Here is a 17,638-nt window from a genome sequence, read left to right as displayed (position 1 = left end):
AAGGTGGAGAGCCTAAAACTTACTTAACTAAGTACCCCACACTACCCCAGCAAGCAGGGGATCAGTGACAGTGACAGAGGCTGGCTGCTCAGGTGAGCAGTGACACAGCCTGGCTGCTCAGGTGAGCAGTGATACAGCCTGGCTGCACAGGGGAGCAGTGACACAGGCTGGCTGCACAGGTGATCAGTGACAGTGACACAGCCTGGCTGCACAGGTGAGCAGTGACACAGCCTGGCTGCACAGGTGATCAGTGAGCAGTGACACAGCCTGGCTGCACAGGTGAGCAGTGACAGTGACACAGCCTGGCTGCACGATTTGGGCCTGCTGTTGTGTCTCTATCAGGCAGTGACCTTAGGGACAGGCATCCCTGGAGGTTTTCCAGCAGCAGAGGCAGGTCCTGGCACAACAGGTCAGTCACCAGCTCAGGTTTGGCACTGTGCTGAGATGGCAGCTGGGACAGGTGCTCACATCTGCAGCAAGGAGCACAGGGAGGACACTCAGACCCTGCCCTTCCTGAGACAGACTGCACAGCCTGGGTCGCTCTGATCCGCCCAGGCCAGCACCACCTGCGCTGACAACACCCCCAGGAGAGCTGCAGGTGTTCCCTGCTCTGCTGGAGCCAGGCTGGGTGGAGCAGCAGGGAGTGCAGGGCACTGAGGCAGCCAGGAGTGAGAGCACATGGAGCAGCTCAGTCCAAACTGGTCAGTGAGTGTGACCGTGTTCACAGGGGTCTGAGGATGAGGGAAGAGAGGAGGATCTGACTCCATGTTTCAGAAGGCTTGCTTTATTATTTTATTATATATATTACATTAAAACTATACTAAAAGAAGAGAAGAAAGGATTTCATCAGAAGGCTGGCTAAGAATACAACAGCAAAGAATGAATAACAAAGGTTTGTGTCTCAGACTCTCTGTCCAAGCCAGCTGACTGTGATTGGCCATTAATTAGAAACAACCACATGAGACCAATCACAGATGCACCTGTTGCATTCCACAGCAGCAGATAACCATTGTTTATATTTTGTTCCTGAGGCCTCCCAGCTTCTCAGGAGGAAAAATCCTAAGGAAAGGATTTTCCATGAAAGATGTCTGTGACAAATGGGCACTGAAATGGGAGGGTCCCCATGGAGCCAGGGCACACAGAAAGCTGCTGAAAGGAGTGGAATGTGTGAGTGAGTGAGTGAGTGAGTGAGTGAGTGAGCAGCTTTTCCCAAGATATTATCTGAATGCACCTGGAGCAGCCCCAGCCAGATGCAGCATCTGCTCAGAGCACTCCACAAGGACACAGCGGTGTCAGAACCAGGGCTGCTAATGCAGAACCCATCCCTGAGCCAGCTGCCAGGCAGGAATCTGGAACACCTTCCAAAGGCTGGCCGAGGACCATGGCTCCTGCTCCAGCCAGACTGCAATTTATCAGGGGCATCGTGTAAACAGAGGTGTGACTGCCACGAGAATGCAGTGGCTCTCCAGAGGGGAAGGAGTGACAGGATGGACAGACAGCAGCTGCCAGGTCTCCCAGTGAAAGAGAAGGCTGCTGTGAGACAGAAGAGGGGCCATCCCATCTCTCTGCTCTACCAGAGCAATCCAGCTGTGCAGAAGCCCTGGCAGAGGATGTGGTGTCACAGGTACCATTGGCACACTGGCAAGCAGAAGGCCACTCAGTCAGACGATCAGGGCAGCAATGAATTCACACCACATTTCTGAAAGTTCACCTGCTTGGTGTGACCTCCAGGAGTTCCCACATGATGCAGGACATGGCCAACACAAACACATGGCTCAGGAGCAGTTCTGGGGTCTCTGGAAGGTGCAGGTTACCTCTGCTTTCCTTTTCCTCTTGTCATCTCCTGCAACAACACATGCTGTTTCTGAGCTTGTGAGCTGACATTGCAGCTTCCTCTGGGCCTGTCACACAAAGAGGCCATTGTGCTGCAGTGCCACAGCAGGGACAGCACACAGGACAGCCAGCAGCTGGCACTGCCACTCCTCTGAGCCTCACCTCCCTGCCCCGTGCTGCTGCCAGCACAGCTGTGGAGCATCCCTCCCTCAGGAAGCTGAGGAGCATCACTCCCTCAGCATCACACCCAGGTCACTCACGCTGCCCACCACTGCTCCTCAGGTGCCTGAGGTCCTGCAGGCAGGAGAGCAGCACATCCCAGCACCCAGGGATGGAATACACACAATACACACCCACCCCTGCTACTCACAGTCCCAGCACCCAGGGATGGAATACACACCAGGGTGTTTCTTTGGCACCTCAGCTCCTCTGCAAGCCCCACACACCACGCTGGCTGTCTGAGGTAAAGGGGGAATCAGAGTGAGCTGGATTACAAACCCAGCTCCTGAAGGATTTGGAAAGCAGGCAGGCATCAGTGGGGAAGGTGACGATTGTATCTCTTTTCTTCATGGGATGTTACATCAGCAGCAGCATGGATGATGCCTGAAACAGGCAGCTCATGACATGTTTGCTGTATCTTAGGAGTAAGATGAGCCAGTGCAAGAAAAACAAACAAGCAAACAAACAAGCAAGGGCTGGAGGCCAAGCAGGGCTAATTAGCACTGAGGAGCATTTGCCAGCAGAGCTCCCTGCTGAGCTACAGCTCCTGCTGGCACGGGGAGCTGCCAGCCTGTCCAGACAAATCCATCCCACAGCAGCTCCGAGCACAGAGGGCTGGGGGCTCTCCTGGGGTGCCCCTCGTGCTGCCCCCCACCCTCCACAGCGCCCTGCAGGCAGCTGCCCTTGTTCTTCACCCTCCCATGCTCTGAAAACAGGCTGGAGAAGTGCAGCTCACTGGAGGACAAACCTCTTGTGGCAACCTGGATTTTAGGAAAGGAATGTGGACATTTTACAGGTCTTCCTGTAATAAAAACTGGAGTGTCATGAGCTGTCTGCAGCAGAGGCAGGGGACAGCCAGGTGGCTCAGGGCAGAAAGGCTCAGCTGCACAACATCTTCATGCTTGGCTTGTTCAGCTGATCCCACTCATGTACAGGAACAAGGCAGGCCCTGGGAGCACAGTGTGTTTACTCTGCTTGAGGTGTGCTTTAAAAACCTGACTCCAACAGCATTAAAATTAAATCACTTGGCAGAGAGCCCACAGAAGAGACTGTATTTCGAGACTTAACCAAGACACAAAGATGGTTCATACAATTAGGCTGACAGTAAAATGCTGACCTTAATGGTGACTTCAGCAATGATGACATATTTGTGATGATTAATTTCAAGGTATGCAGGTAACAGGATCAACTGCTGGGTTCCTTGGACTCCCTTTTTTACCCTCTTCCCCTCCTCTCCCCTGAGGAAGAAATCCTGCCATGAGCCTCAGTCAGTCCTCTCCCAGTAATGTTCCACTTCTCCAGATAAATTTAACAAAGGAACAAGGAAGGAAAGAAACTATGAGGAAATTAAGCTCACGTAGGTTCTGTCCACACGGGCATCTGGGCTGCAGTGGGAGGTCCTGCAAGGGGGATTTTCCTGTTGCTGCCATGCAGAGCCACAAGGGATGGGCACAAAGTAGAGGGGATCCAGCCAGACAGCACAAAGCACAGGGCTTCACCACTCCCAGAGGAGTTCCCTAGGTGGCAAGTGCAGGAGCAGACTTTGTCCTGGAGGCTCACAGTACATAACAATATATTAAATATATGTTAAATATATACATTTAATATATTAAAGATAGTTTCATGTCACCTCTCCTCTCTTTCAGTGGCCACTTGTGTCACACAATTCCAAGGACGGTGTTGTTGCTGCCCCAGGGTCTTGTGCACGCACTGCACCTGCTCCTGCAAGAAAACCTTGCCTTGCTTCTATTCCAAAATCCTGAGTGCGTTCAAAGAAAATCCCAGCCACCTTAGCCTGCTAGAACAGCTCTCTCTCCTCACACCCACCTCCTGCTCAGGGGGCAAAAGTGAATCCTTTCCACATCTATTCCCCTTCCTGGACCAAAAATCTCCATGTGGAGATCACCCTGCCCTGGAAACTGGAGCAGACAGCCTCCATCTGCATCTGGGTTATGTGACCGTGTTCACAGGGGTCTGAGGATGAGGGAAGAGGTGAGGATCTGACTCCATGTTTCAGAAGGCTTGATTTATTATTATATATATTATATTAAAACTATACTAAAAGAATAGAAGAAAAGGTTTCATCAGAAGGCTGGCTAAGAATAGAAAAATAAGGAATGATAACAAAGGTGTGTGGCTTGGACGGAGAGTCTGAGCCAGCTGGCTGTGATTGGCCATTAATTAGAAACAACCACATGAGACCAATCCCAGATGCACCTGTTGCATTCCACAGCAGCAGATAACCATTGTTTACATTTTGTTCCTGAGGCCTCCCAGCTTCTCAGGAGGAAAATCCTAAGGAAAGGAATTTTCATAAAAGATGTCTGTGACAGAGGGAGATTCCCTGACCCCTCTGGGCAGCCTGCCGCAGTGGAGAGAGGGTTCCCAATGCCTGCCCTGCCCTGTGGGACCCCTGGAGCTGTCACTGGAGGGGAGGAAGAGCCTGGCTCCAGCAGCTCTGTGACTGCACTCCCAGCAGCAATTCCCCTCTGCTCCTCCTGGCCAGCCTGAACCAGCCCCTTTCCCCAGGCCCTGACCATGCTGGCAGCTCCCTCCTCCTCCTCCCCTCCTCACCCTGGGCTCCCAGGGCTGGATGTCACTGGAGGTGTCATTGCACAGATCCAGAGTCTGCCCAGCCCAGCACTCAGCATTTCAGGGGCTGTGAAGAGCCTGGTGCCAGGCAGGCTGACATGGATGAATTTCACCCAGCAGGAGCATGGCAGACGTGCTGCAGTGACCTGCTGAGCAGCTCAGGGTGAAATCAGACCTTTCTATGGCTTACAGCAGTGAGCTGCTAGTGTAAAACTGCTGGCTCCAGGTGCCAGCCCTGCTCAGGCTGCTGCAAATATTGAATGGGGTTTGTCCTGCCCCCCCGCAGAGACTCATCCCACACCCCCATGGGGCTCACCCTGCCTTTGGGGGTCTCAGGTGGTGCCACTGTCTGGGGAAGGAGCCGGAAACTCTGATTTGGAAGCTTTCAAGATTGTTTCCTCCTTCAGATGAATTCAGTGCAAACACCATTATTGACACAGCTCAGGAGTAAATCATCCAGGTGCCCTCCCCACACAAACATCATAAAGTCTCTTTCTGGGACCCAACACAAACAGAATAAAAGCAGCCTTGTAGCCAGGACATGAAACCAGAGCTCCCCTCTCTTAACCCCTAACCCACAGCTCCCCTTTGTGACCGTGTTCACAGGGGTTTTGTGTTGAAGGAAGAGATGAGGTGTTGACTCCATGTATTCAGAAGGCTGATTTATTATTTTATGATATATATTACATTAAAACTATGCTAAAAGAAGAAAAGGTTTCATCTCAGAAGGCTAGCTAAGAATAGAATAGAAAGGAATGAATAACAAAGGTTTGTGTCTGGGACACAGAGTCTGAGCCAGCTGACTGTGACTGGCCATTAATTAGAAACAACCACATGAGACCAATCCCAGATGCACCAGTTGCATTCCACAGCAGCAGATAACCATTGTTTACATTTTGTTCCTGAGGCCTCCCAGCTTCTCAGGAGGAAAAATCCTAAGGAAAGGAATTTTCATAAAAGTTGCCTGCGACACCCCTTCCCTTCTTGCTTTCACAGCCCTAAGAGGTGGCTTTGTCTGGCTTAAAAGGAAAAACTGAAAGCAAGTCTGCTTGGTGCCAGGCAGGGCTTGCCAAGAGACCCCAAGAGCAAGGGCAGCCCCTGTGCTGGTGCAAGCAGAGCTGCCCATGAGCCCTGGCTGTGCCCACCCTGACATGGAGGGCCAGATCCAGGATGGATGAGCCCTGTCTGAAGCCCCAGATCAGCTCCAGGGGTTAGGAGTGCTTCATACACACCCACACAAGGTCTTCTGACAATTTCCAGATGGCTTCTTGCTAAGAATATGGATTTCCTCGGTCTCCCTTTCAAGAGACTTAGCTGTCTCACACTGTGTGGATGGTTGGTGTTTAGGTTCCTTCTCAGAGCTCAACTCTCTCTCTTTGTAGCTCTTCTATAAAAAGCAATAAGAAATAAATGAATGCATAGAAACCAGAGAGTCATCATAATACAGGAACTTTACCTAGAAGAGAAAAACCTAGAAAACAGGAAGGATTCTAGGAAAGATGACTGGGTCAGCATAGCTGTGGGGAGATGCTGAAGGAAACCACACGATCCAGCACTGCAGAACCTGCTAAACACAACTCACATCAGAGCCAAGAGAAACCCATGACAGCTTCTTCTTCCTGCACCTTAGACTACATTTATCAGAGAATTTAGCCCAGAGAGTTTCTTTGGGAAGGAGGTTGAGATGCTTGAGCGTGTCCAGAGGAGGCAACAAGGCTGGTGAGGGGCTGGGAACAAACACAAACCCTGTGAGGAACATTTGAAGGAGCTGGGGCTGTTCAGCCTGGAGAAGAGGAGGCTCAGAGGTGACCTTATTGCTCTATACACCTTCCTGAGGGAGGCTGCAGACAGGTGGGGTCAGTCTCTGACAGAACCAGGACACAGTCTCCAGCTATGGCAGGGAAGGATAGGTTGGATATTAGGAAGAAATTTTTCACTGAAAGAATAATAAAGCACTGGAATGCTCTTCCCAGGGAGGTGGCAGAATCACCATCTCAGGATGTGTTTAACAAAAGCCTGGCCATGGCACTTGGTGCTGTAGTCTAGTTGAGGTGTAAGGGCATAGGTTGGACTCGTGATCTCAGAGGTCTCTTGCAGCCTCATTATTCTGTGATTCTGTGTTTCTGTGAGTCTGTGGTTCTGTGATTCTGTGCTGCCAGAGAGCTGCAGGAGGCAGCTCAGCCCTGCCTGCACATTCTGGCTGAATCTCAGGCCCTGGCAGGTGGGGATGTGCAGTGCAGCCCTTGCTGTCCATGCCAGGAGTGCCCAGAGGAGCTGGTTACACCGACATCTGGGGCCAGGCCTCAGGGCCGCCTCCACCCAGCCCAGGCCTGCCTCAGAGCTTGTACTGAAACCATCTGCTGGCTCCTTCCTGATCCTCCAGAGCAGCCCTTCAAGGACCAGCTCTGTTTCTCCTGGGCCTGCCTGTAATTCCAGGTTAGAGAAGGAAGTGAGCTGTGGTCCCAGCAGGCTGCTGTGGGTTTGGTGCTGCTGGGGCTGGGGTTGTGGAGGGCATGGCTTGGTCCCAGACACCCAGCACGGAGCTGTGGCACTGACAGGGGCATTTCTGCCCTGCTCCTGAAGTCTGCCCAGAAAGTCTTGAAGAGCAAAGCCCAGGGAGGTGCCAGAGATGGGCAGCAGGGCAAGAGCTGGAGGTGCCAGAGGAGATGACCAGCAGGGCAGGAGATGGAGATGCCAGAGATGGGCGGCAGGGCAGGAGCTGGAGGTGCCAGAGGAGATGACCAGCAGGGCAGGAGCTGCCAGAGGAGTCTTTAAGCTTCAGTGATTTCCCTTTAGGGCCTGACAATATTCCTAACTAAGTCTGCACTGTGTACCCCTGTAGACCAGGGGAATTTGATAGCCCACCTGGAGCAAGGGCCACCTTCTGCCCTTCTTGTGACACTCAGGAGCCTGCAGGTCACAGCCTAGAGCTCTTGCTGCCATCTGAGCTTGCTGAGGGATGCAGGCAGCTCGGATGAGCCATGCCAGCTCTCACACAGCCCTGCACACCACACAGCCCTCCTCTGAGAGGGCTGCAGGCGAGGAAGCAAAGGATAGCCCAGCAGAGCTGCCCACATTCTCAGTTTGTATCTTGTTTTTCAGGCCTGCCCTCCAATCACAGTTTTAGGCTGTGGATTATTGGGATTTTGATTTGTCCCAGCAATGTGCACCAGGCTTGAGTGGATCTAGTCCTACCACTGTGCTCAGAACCCCCTGTTTGTGCAAACTTGGTGTTTGCTTTTCTATCAATTACAAAGACACAGAAGCTATGGCTGTGCTAAGAAATTTTTACTGGAGTTTGTAGAACACTGAGTAATCCCCAGAAGCCAATAAAATGGCTTCACCCCCTAAAGTAGCCATTTCAGAGTCCAGTTCAACTGGATCCTGCATTCATGGAGTAAATGAACCCCTTCCCAACATGCCCCATTAAACCAGGTGTGCTGCAGGGATACTGCTGCCCTTTCTCCAGACTTTAAAAAAAACCAAACCAAAATAAAACACTTTTAATCCTCTATAAAAAATAACATGATTTAATATGAACTAACATTTTTTTTCTCTTTTAAGTCACCCTGCAAAGCATTAATAGGAGCCTACATTATGTTCCTGACTTTCCATGGTTCCACTGTTCTTTTCCATGGTTCCACTGTCCTTTTCCATGGTTCCACTGTTCTTTTCCATGGTTCCACTGTCCTTTTCCATGGTTCCACTGCTCTTTTCCATGGTTCCACTGTCCTTTTCCATGGTTCCACTGTCCTTTTCCATGGTTCCACTGTTCTTTTCCATGGTTCCACTGTCCTTTTCCATGGTTCCACTGCTCTTTTCCATGGTTCCACTGTCCTTTTCCATGGTTCCACTGTCCTTTTCCATGGTTCCACTGCTCTTTTCCATGGTTCCACTGTTCTTTTCCATGGTTCCACTGTCCTTTTCCATGGTTCCACTGTCTTTTTCCATGGTTCCACTGCTCTTTTCCATGGTTCCACTGTTCTTTTCCATGGTTCCACTGCTCTTTTCCATGGTTCCACTGCTCTTTTCCATGGTTCCACTGTCCTTTTCCATGGTTCCACTGTACTTTTCCATGGTTCCACTGTCCTTTTCCATGGTTCCACTGTTCTTTTCCATGGTTCCACTGCTCTTTTCCATGGTTCCACTGTCCTTTTCCATGGTTCCACTGTCCTTTTCCATGGTTCCACTGCTCTTTTCCATGGTTCCACTGCTCTTTTCCATGGTTCCACTGTCCTTTTCCATGGTTCCACTGCTCTTTTCCATGGTTCCACTGTTCTTTCCTGAGCCTTTTTGCACCAGTGATTTGTGAGTAGCCAGGTGAGCTGGCTGCAAAGCCCTGTGCCTGCTGACCATGGGAGCAGCCCTCATTTCTCACAGATTTTGGAGGCACAGCACCTCAGAAGGTCCCTTCCATCACGCCTCCACAACAGCAGACAGGTAAGGAGAAGCACTGAGCAGCCCCAAGTGACCAAAAGCCAGCACATGGAAAACATCAGGAGGACATTTGGCATTTTTCTGCAAACTCCTGAGTCCCACTACAAAATAGACATGAAGAAAAATGAGGATCCAGGCAGAAAAATGGCAGTCCAGGAGAATTGTGTTCCCCTCTGGCAGCTGCAATCCTGCATCATGAGACCTTGTGGAGTTTGTGTTTCCCTGTGCTCAAACACAGCATTTGTGCAAAACACAAAATGGGGTGCCAAGACTCTCAGTTGGTCTCTGCTTCTAAAATATTTTGACTTAGAAAAGACCAGTGTTTCTCAAAATTGACCATAAAATATATTCTGTCGTGGCTAAAAAGGATCTCACAGAGTTCCCCTAGGGAGCAGGACTTTTCCCCACCTTCAGATTTGCAATTTGTGAAGTGAATGCAAACCTCTGAGGGACAGTGAAAGGGGGCATTTTCCAGAGCACTTCACAAAACACACAGGAGCGAAGTTCAGAGCCTGATTGTGTACAGGTTAATGTGATCAAAATAAAACCTGTGTCCTGTCAACAAACCTGGAGTGTCCCAGCTGGGAGTTACGCTGAGCACACACTGCACGTCAGAGGAAATCTTTAAAAGCTTTCAGCCCTCCTCAGGACTGTGTTTAAGGGCTTCAGTGCCTTCTCTGGAGCAAATGCACTTTAATGAGGATTCCTGTAAGGCATTTAGGAACTAATATAAATATCTTGCAGAGGAGGACTGTGATACATGCAGCCCTGGTACATAGCATAAAGGCTGTGATGAAGACAGCCCCGTGATAAAGATAACTTTCAATTACCAAAAATATTAGAGAAATCAAGTACATGAGGAAACACAATTTCTGCTCCCTGAAGCATCACAGGCAGACTCTGGGGTTTTTTTATCCAACTGAAAAAAAACCCTCTGTACTTGCTTCAGACAATTCTTCTCACCTCCCTGAAATACCTTCCACAAATGTGCCCAGGTGATGCTCTCTGTAACCTCAAGGGCACAGGATGCTGCCAGACAGACCACAGCTAAATGGCAGCAGCTGAAGCTTTCTGAGCTCAGGCTTCTCTTTGTGGGAGCCCATCAGGGGGACAAGGTAAGAAATGTGGCACAGAGGGTTTTGCTGGGGCAGTGCCCCCCATGCACAGCACCCATCCATCCCTCACCACTGGGGAAAAGCTCTGCTCTTCTCTCTGCTTGCCCAGCACAGCCCCTCACCATTTTCCCATTTGGAAATCACCGCCTCTGAAATGGCAGAAAGTCAAAGCACCTTTGACAGAAGGCTGGGCCCATCCTCTCAGGGAAAGGGGACCCCCAGCTCCCACAGGAACAGTGATGGGGCTCTGCTGTCAATGGACATCAGACCCTTTTGAATGCTACTCATTAGTGTTTTGGCTGGCATGAACTGCTCCTCTGTGCCCCAGCTGATGAACACTAGCACTGCTGCCAAGTCTGCTGATAAATAAATAAGGATAGGAAAAGCCTTATGGTTTTTGAAAAGGGCAGCAGGAACTCAGTGCTCAAGGCTGCAAACACAATTTGCAGTAACAAACAGACTGGAGTCCAAGAGCAGCTCAGTGCTGATTTTCTACCCTATTTTCCTCCTAAACATCAGCTATTAACAGCAGAGAAATCGATGGCACTGAGGGCAGCTCGGGTCCAGCGATGGGGAATGCTGCAGCCTTCCCCCAACAGCCTTCTCTCCATTTATCACCTACAGCCTCAGCTCTTGCAGCTCCAGCCTCACTCCTTGGCTCTGTGAGCAGGACTAATCTTCATCAGTGACAAGGCAAGAGACTAATTACAGCACACATTTCATTTGTGACTGGACCCCAGGGACAGGAGGAGGGGGAAAGAAAGCTTTTTGCTTGCTCTGCCAGCTAAACAGTTTGTATTTGTTAGGGCAGAAATGAGTCTGATGGCAGCCTGAGGAGCAGTTTGCCCATTAACCCCTCATCCACAGTTCACACCCACCACCATTTACATGCACCATTAATATTTATAAGGGTGACGTGTCTTTTTGACAGGAACTTGTGCCTCCAGTGACAACAGATGTTATACCATCTATGAAAGAAACTACTCAAGCATTTCCAATGGACCTTGTGCATGCTCATCATGTCTTTATCCCGTGCCCTGATTGCATTATCCACACAGAGCCTGGGTCACCTCCTGACTCCATGGCCATGCATGGCAGCACACTTGCCTGTAGAGCACTCAGAAATGTTTTTTGAGCTTCATTATGTCTCTGTGAATGCTCTTCTGGGAGCCAGACACCTTCCAAATGCACCTGCCAACTCAAACAGAAGCATGTGAGGACAGAAATGAGGATTTGCCACTTAGCTGGGCCTCCAAAACACACGGCACGTCCTGAGGCTGCAGGATGGCCTTTGCCACTGTCACCACAGCTGCATTAGTGCTCATGCATCATCTAGAAAGCATGAAAGCCTGTTTTATAGGCTGCGTTATGCTGCTCTACACACAGAACACATGCAGCAAGGCCCAGGTGCCATTATCTCTGCTAAAATGATGTTGCTCCTTGGCTAAAGTGCCATTTGCAGCTTGGCAGGACAGAGCTCCCTAGCCCAGCAAAGCTAAACTCCCACCCTCCATGCATGAGGAAGCAGTGCCTGCACACACCCCCTCAGCAGGGAGCAGGATGGGCTCCACCTGGATAAAATACAGATGACTTGATGGGTTTAGTGAAATCTTCAGGAACCACCACGCATGGACAAGCACTGAGGTATTGGACAAGGTACCTAAGGAATGTTTTCTTTTACTAGATTGCAGCTGACATTTCCATTAAAATGCATGAGGTTGCCATGATTCGCTTCACCTGATGTGATGGAACTTGTTTAAAGTAGCACAAAAATGTCACATTGTCCCTGTGGGCTGCAGGAGATAGCCTGCAGTGACTTCCTCCGGCAGCATGGCAGCTCTAGTGATGCCCTGATATTTATGGCACATACATTTTTAATGCCCTGCACAAACAGCTCCAGCATTTGTCAACTCGTTTGACCTGCTGCTTTTCAAAGAAAATACAAAAAGACACGCTGCAGAACAAGAGCCAGCAATGTGTACAATGACAACAACACCCGCCCAGTCAGGACAGAAGCAGGATAAAGCAGGATGCTGCAGCCATGGCCAGCTCTCTCTGGCTGTTCTCAGCCAAGATTTGCTGCTGGAGTCTCCTTGTGCATCCTGAAGTGCTCACCTTCACTGCTCAAAAACTCAGATCAAGGCTTGAGAGAGATCACTGCTGCTCAGCAGAGCTTCAGCACCCGGTCCTGGCTCATCTGAACCTCGGCTGGGGTGAATTCAGGAGCTCCTTCACTTCCCATTTCCCTGCGTGAACACAGCAGCACCTGGAACCCAAGGGGGCTCTGAAACACCTGCAGTGAAGAGGCCTGGCAGGTCTGGGGACTGCACCCATTTACAGCAGTGTTAACCCCGCTGTCTGAGCAGTGAACACGTGAATATTTGCGTGGTTTGGTTTCACCCCCGCCAGCAACCAGGCTCACCCACTTCCCCCCACCCCCATTCTAGGAAAAGTTGAGCTTTCTCTGAAGAGAAAACGAGCTCACAAAGGCTTGGAGTTCATATTTTACCAATTATTACATACATTGTGTGTTACCGCACATTTCGCAAATGTGTGTGTGCATTTGTGCGTTTTATACCACCTTAGGTGCCTAGTTTTGGTTCAGAACAAAGACGGTTCTTCAAAATTGTGACACCCATTATTTTGCTGTAGTTTGCACGCACACAATCATGGTTTTCCCCTGCCACTTAGGTAGGCTGAATATGCATCAGCCTGGCACAGAATGGTCACAGGTGTCTCTACTTCAGTACAAAAATGTTCTGTACCTGGCCTGGTCCACAGCATTTCTTGTATCACCGAAAAGAATGAGCTGCTTTCCACATTGTGTCACACAGAGAATTGGGTTCTTCAGAGGCACAAGGACAGATGTAGACACCCAGCCCCCTGGTGCAGGGAAGCTTGTCACCACCTGAACATCCTCTCTGACAAAACCCAAGCACTGATGTTTGATATAAAAGGAAAAAACACACCAGAAACACCTTTCTGAAAATAACACCTCCTGCCCAGTGCGATAGTGGCCTGAGCTTAGGTGTCCCTGCAGGGCTGCCTTTCTCCGTGTGCGCTCCGGGATGGGCTGGGGCAGGCAGCGCCGAGCCGCTCCATCCCAGCTGCTCTCCCGTGGCACATGGATTAGCACGGAGCTTTACACGGCACTTTGAAGGAGAAAAGCAGCACTGCCAACAGCGAGAGCCAGCCCGGCCTTTCCCGAGCTCGTTCCGGTACCCGCGGGGCCGCTCGGGACCCGCCCGCACCGATCCCGGCGTGGCTGCAGCTCCGGCCTGACCTTCCGCAAGGAAACTCAGCACCACCGAGGCCAAGGCGCTTTCGGTGGCGAGACGAACCGGGAGGAACCCTCGGAGGGAGGGGAGCTGTGCCGGGCACGGAGCGGGGCGAGCGAGCGGCTCCGCGCCGGTTCAAGCGGGGGAGCGCGTCTCCCGTTTCCTCGGGCGGCAAAAATATGACATGCATTAGCGAGGAGAATAAAAGCAGCGAAACAAAGGAGCGGCAGCGAACACCTGTCGCTCTCCTCGGGGACGAGCCCTAACGCTTTTATTTGCCTCGCTCTGCCGGGGGAACTGCAGCTGCCAACTGTCATCAGCATCAAGTTACCCGCACAAAGCTGCCCGGCTCCGTCAGCCAGGGAGGCACCGAGCTCTCCGGGCCCGGCTGCTTGTGCCCGGGGATGCGCTACCCGGGGCTGGGGATGCGCTGCCCGGGGCTGGGGATGCGCTGCCCGTGCCCGGGGCTGGGGATGCGCTGCCCCGCCGAGCGGCCGCGGTGCCCGCACAGCCACGGCCACAGCGGGCGCGTCCTGCCGGGCTGGACCCGCACTCGGCCCGAGAGCCGCCCCGTCCGCTGGCACGGGGCACAACAACACCGGCTCCGTGCCAGCTGTGCGTGCTCAGCCCCACGGCCTCCGGTCACGGTTCAGGCTGACTCTGGCACGCCCAGGTCGGTGCTGCGGCCCCGCCGTGCCCTCCGTTCCACCGACACCGCAGCCGCACACGCGCGTGTTCCGCGGCGCTGAGCCCGCAACGGGCGCTGGGGTTTGGGGTCACTGGGGCTCAGTGACGGCCCAGCCGCCCCGTGGAGCCGCACGCTGCCGGCGGGGGCACGGCACGGCACGGCACGGCACGGCACAGCACGGCACAGCCTGTCCCCCCCTCCCGCTCCGGCCCAGCCCAGCCCGCTCCCGCCCGGCCCGGCCCGCTCCTGCTCCCGCTCCCGCTCCGGGCCCGGGCCCAGCGCCGGGGCCGTTCCGCCGCCCCGCCCCGGCGCAGACAAAGCGCGCGGCCGCCATTGGCCCGTTCGGCCAACGCTCGGCGCTGCCCGCGCGGCGCGGCCAATGGGCTCTTTGACATGCAAATCGCGGGGTATAAAATGGGCGGCTCGGGGCGGGAGCGGAGGGAGCGGGGCAGCGGCGCGGCCATGGCGCCCGGCACGGAGCGCCCGCCGCACGGCGAGGGCTGCGCGGGGCCCCGCGGCGACCGCAGGGTGAGCGGCGGGGGCAGCGCGGGCGGGGCCGGGCCCGGAGGGGCGGGGGGGCTGACGAGCTGACGGCGCTGTTGTCCCCGCAGACGAGGAAGCCGCTGGTGGAGAAGAAGCGCCGGGCGCGCATCAACGAGAGCCTGCGGGAGCTGCGGCTGCTGCTGGCCGACAGCGAGGTGAGGCGGCGGCACGGCGGGGCGGGGGCCGGCGGGGCTCGGGGCCGCGCTGACGGCCGCGGCGCCCCGGCTCAGTTTCAGGCGAAGCTGGAGAACGCGGAGGTGCTGGAGCGGACGGTGCGGCGGGTGCGGGCCGTGCTGGAGCGCCGCGGCCGCGGTGAGTGCGGGCCCGGGGGGCGGCGGGGTGCGCCCGGCCCGGCCCGCGCCTCACCCGCGCCCCTCTCTGTCCCAGGCGGCGGGCGGCGGCTCCTGGAGGCCAGCGAGCGCTTCGCCGCCGGCTACATCCAGTGCATGCACGAGGTGCACACCTTCGTCTCCAGCTGCCCCGGCATCGACGCCACCACGGCCGCCGAGCTGCTCAACCACCTGCTGGAGTCCATGCCCCTCAGCGAGGGCGGCTGCCCGGACTCGATCACGGACGTTGTGGCGGAGCCGGCCCTCGGGCCCTGGCCCGCCGGCGAGGCGCTGTCCCTGCCGGCCGCAGCCCGCCCGGGCCCGGCCCCGGCCGCCCCCAGCGAGGAGCCCGGCTCGGACGAGGCGGAGGCCGGGCCGGGCCAGACCCCCTCGGACGGACTGGACGCGTCCCAGACGCTGGGCCTGCCCTCGGCCGGCTCGCCCAGAGCCATGTGGAGACCCTGGTAACAGCGGAGAGAGCCAGCGCAGCGCTGCCTGTGGGAGGAGGGCAGCGTGCCCCGCACACGCGTGTGCTGAGCGAGCGTGTCCGTGTGTCTGTCTGTGAGTGTCCGTGTGTCCGTCTGAGTGTCCGTGTGTCCGTCTGTGTGCGGCTGGCAGCGCTGTGCCTGCGGACTCGGGCTCTCCGTCGCTGTCAGCCCCTGACAGCCTAAAGCGAACGCGTGAACATTTCATCCCCGTGCGTGTGTGGCGTTTTGTAACTTCGGGGGTTGTTTTTACAAAAGGATGCGGCGGGGGGGAGGAGGGAAGCGGTTTGTAGTAGCAAAGCTCTCTGGTGGAGACGCAGCAGTTATTTTATAACCCTGTCTCTCTCTTCTTGGCCCTTAGAAGCGGCCCAAACGCCGCTGCTTTTTAAGAAGTCCTTGTGCGTTTTAAATCACGATAGTGAATGGCAGGAGAAGCTGGAGCTAAGTTGCATGCACGGTTTCAAGCATTCTAGTGATAGCACAGACCCCTGAAAGGTGTCTGTACCTGATAGCAGTCTAAAGTCTCACCTTTAGGGGAGGGACAGAAAGCTAGAAAGCTGGTGGAATTAGGCAAACATTTTAAAAGATGTTGGTGGCAGGGTGCCTTTTAGAAATGAGTGTCTTTATGCACATTTTGCTTTTAGCACGTTTGAGTTTATTGTGACTTTGTGTATATTAGGATGTCAAATGTTTTTTTATTTTTGATCTTTAATAAAAAAACCCTTGAATTCACAACGTGGCATATATTGTGTAATGTGGTGTGTTTCTAACCCGTTTAAGAACATTAAAAATACAGCTCCCTCTTGTTGGCTCTCAACACCAGCATGTCTATATCATGGAAACAATGCTGGCAATTAAGCACTTAATTCTTGTACTAAGCTTTGTTAACTTAACTATTGGAATTCAAATATTTCTTTTGTTTAATTGTAGTTGACACTTAAGTTTATTGACCGAGCAAGGTCAGACTGGCTGAGGTTGGTCCTGGGCCGCAGAGTTTGGGGCTGGTTGGTCTGGATGCCAGCCCCCCAAGCCTGCTCTACTTGATCTGCCATCTGAAGGCCTTGCTCACACATGCACAGCCCCAGCTTCAGAAGTGCTAGGCAAATCCTGTCCTGGGGCATAACTTCACAGGAGCCTGGTTTGCATTTTGGGGTTTTTTTTGTTGGGGAAAAGCAAAAAAGACTTCATTGAAAGAAGTGTCCAGTGGGTTTGGAAAGTGTTCTTCAATGTGGATGGGGACTCTCAGCATTCTTGTCCTGGTTCCTGCTTTGGGGAGATGCCAGGTTATTTTTGCTGTGGTACAATACCTTTCAGAGAGCTGTCATTGTAAAGGGGAAAAAAAGGATTGTAAAGTGTCTTAATACGTGGAAGTTCCCAAACATAGAACAAGCAAGAAAGGAAGCAACCCAACGACCAAGGGATAGACATGTGCCTTTGTTAATAACCATGCAGATTAATAAAAATATAAACTGAAGCACTGGCAAGGCCTTTCCTTTGTAATTTTCTTTACCTGGGCTGTGTGTTCTTGTTCAAAGGTGTCCATCAGAATGTTTGGTCCTTCTGTTGTGTTCAATTCCCTCAGAGCTGGAGGAGAGGGGCAGAGCCAGGGCAGGTGAGGCCTCTGTAGGGCTATGAGGAGCTTTGCAATAGTCTAAAAAGCACTTTAGAAATGTGGTACCAATACGGCCTTTTTTTTTTTTTTTTTTTTTTTTTTTTTTTTTTTTTTTTTAATCCACAAATTAGGTTCACAGCAAGTTTACACGCTGTGATGAGGTGCTGCTGGATTTGTCCATTTGCATTTCTGTACCATACTGCAAAGGTGTCAAATCTGACACCTGCCTGACAAAGGCAGGAAGAGGTGAGGATTTTGAGGAAAAGGGGAAGGGGCAGTGTGGGGAAGGAAGGTTTCCAACAGCTCTGATGAAAAACCAGGGAAGCCTTTTCAAGTCCTTCTTTATAGAAACTGCCTTTACTCTTTTCCATTCCAAAGTAATACAAACAGACCATCTGATCTGACAGTGCCCTGCCTTGTAACAGGAGAGAGGGGCAGCACACTAGCAGGACTCCTCTGGTTTGATATTCAGGTGGAGAATAATGGAAAGAAGGGCTCGTTTTCCCC

The 17,638-nt window shown here is 52.9% G+C and overlaps 1 protein-coding gene across 1 annotated transcript; it reads left to right on the top strand.

Annotated features, from left to right (window-relative positions):
• The first annotated feature begins 14,555 nt into the window (after positions 1-14,555).
• LOC131087531 (transcription cofactor HES-6-like) lies at positions 14,556-15,595 on the top strand. Its single transcript, XM_058031269.1, has 3 exons — positions 14,556-14,690; positions 14,774-14,860; positions 14,936-15,595. The coding sequence occupies exons 1-3, from the start codon at positions 14,556-14,558 to the stop codon at positions 15,500-15,502; spliced, it is 789 nt and encodes a 262-aa protein (XP_057887252.1). The 3' UTR covers positions 15,503-15,595.
• Positions 15,596-17,638: the final 2,043 nt, after the last annotated feature.

The sequence above is a fragment of the Melospiza georgiana genome, chromosome 10 (assembly GCF_028018845.1).
Source record: "Melospiza georgiana isolate bMelGeo1 chromosome 10, bMelGeo1.pri, whole genome shotgun sequence".
In the NCBI taxonomy this organism is placed as follows: Eukaryota; Metazoa; Chordata; class Aves; order Passeriformes; family Passerellidae; genus Melospiza; species Melospiza georgiana.
Note: the sequence above shows the minus strand (reverse complement) of the source record. Positions and strands in the feature narration are given on the sequence as shown.

What these genes read in the sequence shown, in the direction of transcription:
- LOC131087531 (XM_058031269.1), top strand. Translation starts at nt 14,556, where the DNA reads ATGCAAATCGCGGGGTATAAAATGGGCGGCTCGGGGCGGGAGCGGAGG. An exon ending in GGCCCCGCGGCGACCGCAGG is followed by an intron (nt 14,691 to 14,773) that starts GTGAGCGGCGGG and finishes TTGTCCCCGCAG; the next exon opens with ACGAGGAAGCCGCTGGTGGA. An exon ending in TGCTGCTGGCCGACAGCGAG is followed by an intron (nt 14,861 to 14,935) that starts GTGAGGCGGCGG and finishes GCCCCGGCTCAG; the next exon opens with TTTCAGGCGAAGCTGGAGAA.